The sequence below is a fragment of the Biomphalaria glabrata genome, chromosome 15, assembly GCF_947242115.1.
Source record: "Biomphalaria glabrata chromosome 15, xgBioGlab47.1, whole genome shotgun sequence".
Taxonomy (NCBI): domain Eukaryota; kingdom Metazoa; phylum Mollusca; class Gastropoda; family Planorbidae; genus Biomphalaria; species Biomphalaria glabrata.
This window is the reverse complement of record NC_074725.1, coordinates 21303230-21316694: the sequence shown is the minus strand read 5'-3', so window position 1 is coordinate 21316694 and position 13465 is coordinate 21303230. Positions and strand designations below refer to the sequence as shown.

Below are 13465 nucleotides of genomic sequence, written 5' to 3'. Positions count from 1 at the left end.
ACAATTATGTCTAATTTTCAGTACATGTTTTGAGTTTTCAGGATATTTAAATAATTTCAGGAGATTTTCCTGACTTTTTCGTATACTTTGCAATTTCTGGAGATTACGAGGAGCTCCTGGAAAATCAAGAGACCGCGGAAACCCTGTTATAAGTTACAATGGCTTAATTTTAAAATATTTTACAACTAGATTAAGCGCAATGTCTATAAATAAGCTTGGCCCACGGCGGCCGCATAGGTTGCAGTGCCCTAAGGCCTGCCCTGCCTCAAGTGGGAGCCCGGGAGTATTTGCCAATCTCCCCCCCCCCCCAATTCCCCCCCCCCCCCCATCATAGCTATGCACTGCACTGGAGAGTAACCTAAAATAAAGCTTTATTAAACTAGAACGACACATGAACTGACAGACAGTGGCACACTAAATCAATGTTGTGAACACATTCTCGTGACGATGCACAAACATAAACAAGTGTCAACTATTTCACCACTTGCCGTTTTACCTGCCAATACAACAAACCCATGGGCGAAACAGATAGAGACCGCCTTCGAGTTTATAATCCTTTTGTATTCTTGTTTTATGTAAAGTAAAATGGTTATTTTACTGGAGGCTTGCATCTAAGGAGGATAACTTTAAATAACCAGTGTTTCTGCTGTACAGAATCAAGAAACTGTTAACAATCGATGTATTGTAAAAAGTATAAGACATTTCCTGTACTGTCAGATTTATAATTTGTTCCATAGTTGGCAACAGTGGTCTTTGAAAAAAATATATAAAAAGTTCTTGACATTGTTTTAAAGATCTCTCTCTCTCTCTCTCTTTCTTTTATTCTTTTAGCTTCTTGCGTTTCTTCTATATGTTCAATCATGACGCCCTCTACCCTGTTGCTCGTACTTGATTTTATCGATTAACGAAAAAAAAAAACATAATAAAAACTAGAATGTAAACAAGAAAATTATATTTAAAAAAAAGACACATTTTTTTAAAGACAATACCTCATATATACAACTTAAAATATATATATAAAAAAAATATAAATTTAAAATACACAATGTCAGCGAAGTATCGAGCTTGTACTTCATTCAACAAGATCAGTTAGACCAGGTTCACATTTAACTTCACATTCACCTATCCCTTAGTCTGATGGACCATTGGGGCACCACACAAGATATGTCAACCGTCTTTCTCCATTCCTATCTGTCCCTTGCCTTTGATAGAGTTTCATTCACTGATAGGTCTGTCCATTCTTTGATGTTGTCTTCCCATCGTTTTCCTCTTCATCTTCTTCCTGGTACTGTTCCTTGAAGGAAGGTCCTTGCGAGCCCCAAGGACCTTGTGATGTGACTATAGAGTTTGAGTTTATATTTTTTTGACGGTAATTAGCAGGTCATCGAGTAGTCCAATTGCTGTATTAATCCTGTTTCTAATCTCTTCATTCGTGGTGCTGTCTTTGTGAATGACACCTAGGATTTCACTATATATTCATAACTATTAGTCCAATGACTACATATTAATATTAACAAGATAATAATAATAACAGTAATAAATCTCCGTATCCTGTGGTATCAAGTCGAACTACCAATACAACAGTATCAGCAACACTTTCGACACGAGCACGCCTCTTCTTTTCGTATAGACTGAGGAGGTTATAGTTATGGATCGTCAATAGTTCATAGTTTCTGCTATTCTTTCTGAAAATATTGAAACTTGCCTTTTTACCTGCTTGAGTGGACCACTTCGGGGGCCGATTTTGAGTTTGTGTTTCCACACAAACTGTTTTTGTAACTCTTTTTTTTTAAATTGTTTTTCTCTTAATTACTAGATCTAATGAATGGTAGGTCAAAAAATTAATGGAACGAACATTATTCACTCCATCGCATTCCCCCACCCCCCTCTGGAAAGTATAGATCTACTACACTTTATAATAGTCCAATGATAAGCATTTAGATCTAGACTAAGAAGACGATGCGCACAATTTTCTTAAACATTAATTTTTTTAAACTCTTAAATCTTAAGGCCTTACATTCTGAAATTCCCGAAAGCGATAGTCCTTTCAAGAACGCGATAGTCCTTTGAAAATCGATTTTTGATCTGGGTCTAGCTCTAGTTCTCTAGCCAAAATTATATTTATTTATTTTTTTTACTTTGAAAAATTATAACGGTCAAGCTAGTGTTTTACCCATGTGGCCAATGAGCTGATAATTATTTTCTCAGCGATTTACATCAACTGTTAAATTTTTTAGGAAAATTGTTAGAGCCGTTTTTGAGAACCGCTTCCGTGTTCCCCCCTCACCCTCCAGCTTCCATGTTCCAAGAAGTTCAATTGGAATAGAGGTATTGCATAAAAGAGGAAGTTACGGTGACTAAATCAATCGCAAATGTTTATTACAAAATTATGAGGGATATCTCTATTTAACGGTAGTGAGGTCTATATTTTAATATTTCCTATTCTATAAAGTTTTACTGTAGTATCTATGAAATATTGATACATTACAACACTTTTATAAGCCCCAAATGATACATTTAAACTGTCTATTATTATTTAAAGGCTAACTGTAAATCTGTGTATCTAAGGAACTCGAGTTCTAGTACCTAGTCGAGCTTCCTAAAAGACAGCAAGGAAACCTTCTCCTACATTCCCCTCCCCCCCTCCATGGCCTTAAAGGATTTTGGACCTTCATACACAGAACAAACTGTAGCATGAAAAATGCGCTATATAAAAATGGATTTAATGTGGTTATAATTATTCTTTTATGCCCCTTTAATTAACTTTTTTTTTTACACAGTCCTATCGTTCTGTTCATTGAACTGTGTCTCTACATCATCTTCCAAAAATAAATAAGCAGAATACCTCTGAATGTACAACATACCAACCAATAATGTATCTTCAATGTATCTGTTCCTCCAGATAAGGGCGATTACTTCGATGCAACATATGGAGACAACAGAGTGTGTTGTGTTGTATATCTTTACTGCAACCAATCTTTTTAAGTCAACAATAAGTAGGACAAGTTTTCCTTCTGCTGTAATTGTATTGCTGATTAGGGAGGGGGGGGGGATATCATTCACGGTCGCATAAGTTCGATTCCCGGGATATGGTTTTGAACTTAACTACATTTACAGAAAGTCTTTGGTATATTTGCGTCTTTCAGATGACTACAGTAGGTAATATGAACTATACATCAAATAGTGCATGAGCGTCCTTTAGGGTCTCTGATTAGTGGGGGCCTCGCACAGGACCAGTGATGTAGTGAAACCTATCGAATCTCAGATATAGCAGGGCTCTAGGGCAACCAGCCTCGTAGCTCAAAGTATCTACTACGAAATATTTAAATCTATCTGTTACGCTAGTTATATTAAAAGACCCTTGTTTTTTTTTTTTAATGAATTGCATACTTTTATTTTTTCGGTTTTAATTTTTTATTTTGCCACCAAATTCACCTTGCCTAGGGCCTCCAATGACTAAAGACGGCCCTGTTTTCACCCACTGACTTTGTGGCAGCTTGGTATTATAAAATATTTTATTGTGAGGGCAATGCGCCATAAATCCTTACCAAGATTTCCATCAATCAGAGCTATAAACTTATCTTAAACAAGATTAAAAAAAGAGTTTATATTATCACACAAATTCAGAGGCGGCCCCTGTCTGATCCCTGTTGCATCCGCCTATTCGCAAGGCATATTCAAGACGTGATTTTGTTTTGATTGTCAAAAGTAATAATGTTTCAAAGATTCATTTGCTGTTGTAGAAATGTTTTTGTTTCTGTAAAATGTTTTACGTATTTCGGATGTTCCTGCAAAGTTACAGATAATTTACTTCCTTGTCCAAACCTCCCGCTGGACGACGGGGGATGGCAGCGACCAGGGTATGAACCCGGGACCGTCGAGATAACTAGTCAAGCATGCTAACCGCACGACCAGGCATTGCTCTTAACTTAATAACAAACTGGTTACAAACCAATAGCCTATTATTGATAAAGAGATCTATTACACTTTACGGCATGACATCCACCGGATTCAGTTGAAACTTCGAATGATCATTGAATGTTCCTAAAAAAAATAGGATCAATAAAAAATCAAATAAAAAATTAATTAATTAGTGGTAATCAATTTATGTTTTCTTTTTAATAGGAAACAGGCAATAAATCTTACAGTATTAAGAAATATGGTTCTACATGTGAAGCTCTTTCTGACCAACATCTAACCCTATCTTGGCCTGGAATAGCAATTTCGCTGGATGCGATGCCTTATCAAGCATGACAATATTATTATATATAAAAACTATTATTTTAACAAACGAAATAATGGAAATAAATTACTTATATATATGTATCGCCCTCATACAACGAGCTCTGTTTCTATACTCCAAGGCATGCTATTGTGTTTATGTAAAATCATATCCCAGACGAACCAGAAAGAATTGTCACGTACGACAGATGCAAAAACAGAGCACTCAATGTTCGAAGTGTTTAAACAGCGCATCAGAACTTGTTCCTGCAGGCTGAGGAATTGGTCAAGGCAGTAGTGGTGAAACGTAACTCCGCCTACAACGTAGGGCAGCATTCCGAATAGGTACACGTCGTCAATCCAAAAGAATGGGGTGAGTCTTGCCGCCTGGGACAATGGCGCCATCAAGTCCGTGGTAAGGATGACAACAAAACCGCTGCAGTAGGAGTAAGGGAAGGTGTGGTGGTTGCGGAAGATGTGGTCTGACACCTGCCACTTGCCTTGGCGCAGAATCTCCATAGTGTTAGCTTGCCACACGTTGCAGAAGATGGATCTCTTTCGGTTCATGTGCTTGTAGAATGACTGCAGAAGCGCAAACGTGTTGACGATGACGTCGTCGTCTATTTTGAGCACGAACTTGGCGTTGCGGCAGTGCTCGCTGACCCAACGGTAGCCCATGACCCCCTTAAAGGTCAGGTTGTGGTAGCTGTCGATAAAATCACCAGCGACGGAGTCGTTGTTCACGAGATGCTCCTTACGTACTAGATCATCCAGAGTTTGGTTCGTGGTCCGACCTAGGAGAAAGGCAACACGAACGTGAAAAGGCAGAAACAGTGACTCATTGGCGAAGCTCTCCCGTATACGCTTCCGCCTTTCGAGGTTGGCCGGGGCGCTGTGTACGATGATAATGAAGTCGACGACGTCAACGCCCTGACAGAGCCTTGGGTTGTGCATGACGTACACGAATGACATGATGGCATCACCAGAGATGAGCGCCCCGTCTGTCGCCACTCCAGATACATTCAGCTCATGGGAGATCCGGTTTAGCTTAGCCCAGAGAATCGGGTTAAATGTAGTTGGATTCTGTGTCCCATCACTTTGACTGTCTTTCAGGACACCATCTGATACGGTTCTGACTGACGGCAAACTTTTGAGAGCAAGATATGATGTCAATGATAAGATGAAGAAATTTATTACTCCTAAGAAACAGAGTGCCATTTGCGCATTACGAGACATGGGGAAAGTCATTCTCATTTTATTTCTGGAGAATCTGTAACAAAAGAAATACAATTTTGTGATTTCAAAATGATTCACTAATATTGGAGAGTTTCATGCATGGCAGAACATTTATAAATAGCAATCTTTTAACAAATCTTACATCAAAACTCACACTGTCTGTCTTGTAAAAATTTTGTACACCTTATTTCTCACATACCAAATCTCTGATCAAGCTCTAAATTTATCACAATTATTTTTATTTTGCCTCACAACACAAGAATCAATATCAGTTAACTATTGACTATTAAATATTCTATAGGAAATCTATAAGGGAAAGAAAACATGACATAGAATGAGACAAGAAATAACTATACAACCTTAAGCTCTTTACTAGCAGAGTGGTTACCGTGTTGGCTTGAGAAACCTGAGATGGCTTTTACCCAAGATTTCGATTTCAGGTCGATTTTTTTATTCCTATAAATGCTTTTTTTTATTGTTTGTCTAGATTTATTACTAATTTAATTACATGACATCCAAACTAATTAATACAATCATGCTTCGTATAAGCTATTTTTTTTTTGAAAGTATTTTTTATATTTCTCTTGCTTCTGTATCCGGTTTAATGATGTTAGGAATAATTTAATTTGCACATTTTCAGCACTGCTGACTCAGATTTGTTAATCTATTCTGTTTGTGACTTTTATTAAGTTGGCAACTTAGACATTCAATTTATCGTCCTTGACATTCAATTTATCGTCCTTGACATTGTTTAGTTGATCGTGAACATCTCCAATAACTTTTGTGTGTGTGTGTGTGTTTCTATCTCAATATAAATAGTAACTTTGAATGTATTTATTATCTTTCATACGTTTCCAACGTTACTTGTAATATAGAGATTATCAGATTGAACTAGCAGCTACCACACTAATAATCACCATAGAACACCAAACAGCCAAATGGTCTTCCCAAATGATGCCAAAACAGCCGTTAAAAACCGGAAAATCTCTGATGCTTCCTATGCCAAACAACTCAGAAAGATTTTGTAAGCCTCAACAACAAAAGCAAGGAAACTGGTCTCCAAAGGACCCCATTAGAAGGCAATGAAAAAGTAGATATATTGGTCAAAGATGGGAAAGTGACTATAACCCGAAAGAATTGATGAAAATGATAGCAGAAAAAATGAGAAAAATGTCCAGAATAGATATGCCTATTACAAGCTACATGAGCAACATATAATATTTTCGAATGCTGAAATTTGAAACTTGTTCAAACTTACCCTTGTGGAAATTCATCAGAGAATGCTTACCATGTCCTTCAAAGCGTCTCAAGAGGCCCGAATAAGACCCTGGCCCCAAAAGACTCCTAAAGAAGAAAAACTACATGGAGAACTGCCTGATCTGGAGGCCACTGCACGGCTAATCTCAGATATAGGACTCCTCTCTAAACACCACAACATAGAAATAGGAATTCTATGTGGTCAATCATAAATTTATTTATTTATTTCTTTTTTTTACTTTGAAAACTTTGATAACGGTCAAATTAAAGTTTTACCTGTGTGACCTACGACAGAGCAATTCTTTTCCAAGCGATATACAGTCACTATCAATCAGTGCTTTAGAAGGGTACTCGGATACAAATTATTATTTTTTAAATAGCAAAGCTTATCTCAGGGGAAGAACACCGTGCTTGCAACTATATCTCTATTATGTATAAGTTATTTCCCTTTTTATATCACACAAAATAATTAATTACCAATAATCAATTGACTGGTTTGTTAATTTTTAAAATTAAATCGTTAAATCAACTGGATGCGAAAATGAGTATGGGAGAAAAAAAACGTGTACAATTATCCAAGGGGACAAAACCATACATATCTGTGAATACTGAAGGCTTTATTTCCCCTATTGGTATGAAACAATAGAAAAGAATTCTTTACCAGTAATTATTGACTAAATGGTTTATTTCTTTTTATTGATTCATGTCTTGTCTATGTCAATGAATCATTGTGTAAAGTTTCCACTTGATCCGATTAGGGGTGCATAAGAAATAACGTGTACAAAAATGAAAGCTCGCATATAAATATAATTAGGTATCTTCGTTATCATGGGCGTAGCCAGGATTTTTTTTCGGGGGGGGGGGGTCTTCTTGACTTAAACATTTTACCATCACAAATAAGATATAAGAAACCGATCAAAAACAAGGTAACAAAGACAGTTTGTGTGGAAACACAAACTCGAAATCGGCCCCCGAAGTGGTCCACCCAGGCAGGCTTCAATATTTTCAGAAAGAACCTCCAAATAAAATTATATCAAAGACAAATGAGCGATAAGAATGGAGAAAGTAGGTTGACAGATCTTGTGTGGTGGCCCAATGGTCCAGCAGATCAAAGGATAGGTGCAAGTGAATTCAAAGTTAGTTCCCATTTCAGACCTTGTGGTCTATAGGGCAGATGATGTAAAGTTCATCTGTTTTTGTGGCCTGCGGTTAACGAGGGTGTCATGTAGCCAGCACAACGACCAACCGCCTTTACTTCACCCCAACTAACGTCAGGTACCCATTAGAGCTGGGTTGACTCAGAGGCGCCTAAGAATTCCGAAGTTGAAAATCCCAGTCTTCACCAGGATTCGAACCCGCTCAGCTACCGCGCCTTCCCTGGCCTAACTGACGTCTTATAATTGATGTAATTGTTTTGAAAAGGCTCAATCTCTTATTCGAATCCTCTTTTTTTTAGGAAACCTCAGAATTTGCGCTATTCAATTTTAGCTTTATCATCATAGGAATCCTTAGGCCTTAGGCCTCTTTTCTTTGCCTCAAATCCTCAAAAAAAAAATCAAAAAAACATTTGATTACAAATTAAAGTAAATTTGAAGAAAATGCAGTTTACAAGCTCGATATCCATTGGGAATTGGATCCAACTACTATATCCTACTATATAGCTTTTTCTCTTTAAAAAACTGCTTGCATAAGTGATTTAAAAAATTTAATTTTTCGCTTTCAGAAAAAAAAAAAGTAGCCGTTGCATCAGAACTTTGAATGGTCTAAAATATTGTCATGTCGGATTTTCACTATCTTTTCTAGTTTACGAGATCAAAACGGGACGGACGGACAGACGGACAGACATTTCACACAAAACTAATAGCGTCTTTTCCCCTTTCGGGGGCCGCTAAAAATAGACATAAGAACTATTTTGTTCCTTTGGTAATTAAATCGTTGAACAAAATGCAACTCGCTGTTGTAAATGTCGCATTCAATGTTAAAGAGAAACTTGGGTACGAACTTATTTTTGTGTGCGATCATACAAATTGTTTGCTCTAATTATGTTGTTGTTTTTGTTTTTTTTTTTGCAATGCACAATTGTAAAACACATTTCTTCACTGATATTAAGAGTTATTATTATGCTAGAAACGAACTAGTAGTCATTCTCCGGAACTGCCAGGGTTGAGTTTCGTTAAAGAGAAACAAAATTCATTGTAGTCTCTTTATCAGTTTCCACCGAGGAATTTTCTGGTGATGTTGCAGGTCTACAGTAGTACCGTCCTCAGACGGAATATCCTAATTGATCAAATTATGTGAAAGCCATTATTATTTTATTATTATTATTATTATTATTATAAGAGAAATAAGCTGAGTTTCAGATATGATTTTTTCTTGACTTACCTGACTTTCTTAAAACATGCTTTGATTGGATGAAAGCAAAGTTAAGCCTCTAGTTGCTGACAATCTCCATTTTGTCATTTTGTTGAGTTCTAGAACATGTCCTTTCGAAACGATTCCATTCTTTTAAAACTAACACATTTTTAACATAGAATTTAATCCTATATGTGCTTTAAGTGCTGGTGCATTATAGATAAACAGAAACAATTGTTATTATTATTATTATTATTATTATAGTTATATAATGACGCGCAGTCTTCTGCGTAAATAAGAGAAACAGTCCCAGATTTTACAAAGTAGTCGAAATGGGTGGCCACTTTTTTTAATTTCATTTCTTATATATGTGCTTCTAATTCCTCAGTATCAGTAGTTACTATTTTTTAATAAATCATCTAGCCAAACGACAAGCTTGATTGAAGAGCTAGTAGACAAGTCGTATTATTTATTACTTTCATCGGAAAACGTCAATACACTTATCTGTATAATCGGAGGGTATTAACCAGACAAACCAGAAATGCAAAGCTGGAGATGAATGGCTATTTGGTATCTTTATCTAAACACTTGAAATCATAAAATCTCAAGTAGCAGAAATAATAAAACAGATTTAAAAACAAGAAAAACATTAAAAGTACTTAAAACCTCCTTTATACAACTTATAGAGTGATTATTCTGTCCTTTATTTGTAATGAATGTTAGATTTAAAAAAAATAAAACTGTTCAATTAATAAGGCCTACATTCTGAACTACCCAAGACGTAGAGTCTGTTTAACATAGATAGTTTCCAGATCTGTAACCAAATTTAAATTTCTTTCTTTTATTTTGAAAACTTACCACGGTCAAATTATAGTTTTATCTATGTGGCAGAATAATTTTTTACAAGAGATTTACAGCAATTGTCAAATTTCTAAAAAAAAATCGTTAGAGTCATTTTCAAGTTCTTTTCCCGGAAGGTTTTTGAGTCCAAACTCAGATACAAATCACAGATGAATGCATACTAATGCAAGAGCAACTTAGTTAAATGTCCACAAATGCGACAGTTAAACCAATGTTCCAACAATGATAGCATATATGGTGATAGCACAAAAAATATACCATTTTTAATCTTTTTTAAAATCAATTTTTTATCCAGCATTGTGGATTATTCTGCAAACACTGTTGACTTCTTTCTTGTCTTCTTACTTGGTAGACTGTGGAGTCAGTGCCCCTCCTGAACCTCATCACAATTTAGATGAAACAGACTAGACATTGTTGTTCGTGGTGATTTGCGGTTTTTACTTAGCTACTCCTCTCCTAACTGAAGATACCAACCTTGTTTTGACCCCATTAAATTAAATTAAATTTTGGTTTTATAAATTTTAATTTGTGACATAGAAACAGAGAATGCATTCTTCTAGAATTGTGTACCTAATTTAACATTTCCTGATTACATACAAAAGGTTATTTAAATTTAATCATAAAAGAGCAGTGATGCACAAATGGGCAAAATGAATAATTCCATCGGAACGTGGGAAATAATTACGGAGAGAAAGAGCTAAAAACATTGAATCGATCTCCTTTTTCCCTAGTGCTATTAGAGCATGGAATGGGTTGCCTGAGCTAGCCAGGAAAACCAGTGACCTGGCAGAATTTAAGTCATTGGTTAACATGGACTAAATGCATGACGCACAGGACGTAATCATCTTCTTTTCTGAAGTAACGTCTGTATTTTATAAGATAGGATGAGATAATATAATCAGAAAATACGAATTATTATTTTTTAAAAATAACTATTCTAAACCAAAGTTATAACTTTAATAAATGCATGTATTATAGATTGTTGTATATGGTTAGATGTATTTAGAGCATTTATGTAGTTTTCTCACCTAGGAGTCTGTGTGTAAGTGTTGACTATATAAAGGGATCAGGTACTGCCTTAGGTAATTGGAGGCCCCTAGACGAACCGAATAATGAGGCCCTAGGCGAAGTGAATAGGGTGGACCCAGATAAAATTGTAAAACAAAACATTAAGACTGAAAAATACGCAATGAATTATAAACCGCCCTGTATCTACAATCTACAAATGAGCTAAATTCATATAGCGCCGATCGCACTCATTGTGCTTCATCACGCCTTCATGGACGATTCGTGATCACCAGGCTAGAAATAACGTTTTGACATTTCACCAAAAGTAAGAAACAGTGGTCTTCTAACATATGTAGTCTAATAAGTAGATCTAAACTTTCGTGTATGAACCGTATATCATACTAGAGACTTAGAGCTAGGCTTATAGAGCCATCGAGTTTGAGATTGAATCCATGTTTCAAAATCTTTTTCTTTAAAAAAAATTCTTTTGTCCTGCGCGATGTGTCCTCCAATCGGTGGTCCTAGGCGGCTGCCTAGTTTGCCTATGCCAAAACCGGTTTTAAAGGGGTACTCGGATAAAAAAAAAGTTTGAGGACCACTGAAATAGAGGTATTGTAAAAATGTATACAAGGCTTAATGAACATAAGATTGGCTTTTTTGTAGGCATGGGCCTGTTGTTGTTGTTGTTGTTGTTGTTGTTGTTGTTGTTATTGTACGACCATACAGGAAGGGGAAAGAGTGGCCTAATCTTTTCACTACGTTTAACTGGGGCTTCAGTTCAAATCCAAACTGGAGATGTTTGCTGAGCGAGATAACCTTCTCCCAGATGCCCTCTCCCCCTTCCCAAAGGATTCACAATAGAGATTTGAGCCAAGCCTACTGAGCATAACACAAAGCAAGTAAGATGCGCCATTCAATAGTTTTTTGGCGGTTTTTTTTTGTTTAATGATTCGATTGACGTTATCGCCTGGTGAACTTGTCATAAACAGATTTTATTCATTGTTCCCATACGATGATCTACTCAGTGTTTCCCACACTTTTTCCTTAACCCAACACTTTGCACCTAGCGGAACAATTTGATTATTTTTTTAGAGAGATAATTCAAGTGGTGGCCTACTAGTTAATTATTCCAGTAGTTCATGAACTGGTTATCATTGTTTCCGCTCTGATGTCATAAGTTGTGTCACTAAGTACGGCATGTAGAGGAAAAGAGTTGTGACCTCGCACACTAGAAATATCTCGCATAAATATTTTTAAAAAATCGTAAATGTCCATTTAGTTCAGACTGCTCGGCCGAGAAGCTTCTAGTAAATAATTAAATTCGTTCCAAGGGACGCAACCTACTTAAAAGAAGAAGTGCATTAGTTGATCTGCCTTCATTGGATTAGCGGCTTTTGTCAAACGGGATGCGCCAGAATGGCTGCACCAAATCGTCGCGTACTCCCTGGCAAGGGTTCCGGTTCGACTGAGTCTCAGTAGTTCATATTTTGGTATGAAGAAGTGTTAAAGACTGGAATATAGTAATAACTAACTATGTGGTACAAACAATCGTAACAATTAACTATTTAATACGAAATGAGTACTAATGTCTTTCTAACCTTTACCTATCCATTAGTCTGTTGGACCGTTGGGACAAGATGCAAGATTTGTCGACCGTCTTTTTCCATTCCTCTTTGTCTTTTGCCTTAGAACCTCTTTCAATGGCAGGCCCGCCCATTCTTTTATGTTGTCTTCCTGTCGCTTTCTCTGTCTGCCTCTTCATCTTGTTATTAGCACTGTTCCCTGAAGTAAGGACTTAGCGAGCACCGAAGACTTTATAATATGGCCATACATTTTTAGCTTGCGTTTTTTTTTTTTACGATAGTCATCAGCATGTCATCATTTGGTCCAATCGCTATAGTAACCCCGTCTCTAATGTCTCTGTCTATGATGAGATTAACTCAGTTACATTGTTCGATCATGTTTAGTAATAATAAGTTTAATGGCTATCAGTGCAATCATTAATTATCTCCGCTTATTAATTATTATGCCGTCAATCAGCGAATGCTAAACAACGTCTTCGGTAACAAGATTGAACCACACGAAGGAAGACGTTTTGGCGCAGCCGTTTTTTTCCCCGTGCGCCCGTTTTCGCGCACAATACGTAAGTATACAACCGAAATATTTTGATATACATATTTTTTTTTTGGACTTTTCAACAGGTATAATCAAATTTCTAAGCCTTTTCGTTGGTGGCATAAGTTAATTACAACTAGTCGACCCACGGCGTAGCATACGCCACTATTTTGTTTTGTTTTTGAAGAGCTTAATGTCGCGTTTGCATACATCCGTATACCGTACAAGTGGGCGACCAGCGGCTCTCCTGCCTTCTGTTAGATCACATTACAGTTGATTACAGAATGTCTTGTGGAAGTCGACCTTGTAACATTCTAAGAACGTAGCAAAGACAGCCCAGGCGTCTGCTGCTGATAAGACAGCACCTCTTCATTGGTTATCTTATCTTGCCACCTTATTTTAAAGATCCGCCTTA

General features: G+C 36.7%; 1 protein-coding gene across 1 annotated transcript; it reads right to left on the bottom strand.

Annotated features, from left to right (window-relative positions):
• Positions 1-4086: 4086 nt before the first annotated feature.
• Positions 4087-9419, bottom strand: LOC106071681 (beta-1,3-galactosyltransferase 1-like). The gene is made up of 2 exons (XM_056012806.1): positions 9097-9419; positions 4087-5491 (listed from the first exon to the last, which is right to left on the bottom strand). Exon 2 carries the CDS (start codon positions 5473-5475, stop codon positions 4333-4335), a length of 1143 nt encoding a protein of 380 aa, XP_055868781.1. The 5' UTR covers positions 5476-5491; positions 9097-9419; the 3' UTR covers positions 4087-4332.
• Positions 9420-13465: the final 4046 nt, after the last annotated feature.

Coding starts and splice junctions, on each gene's coding strand:
- LOC106071681 (XM_056012806.1), bottom strand. CDS start 5,475: ATGAGAATGACTTTCCCCATGTCTCGTAATGCGCAAATGGCACTCTGT.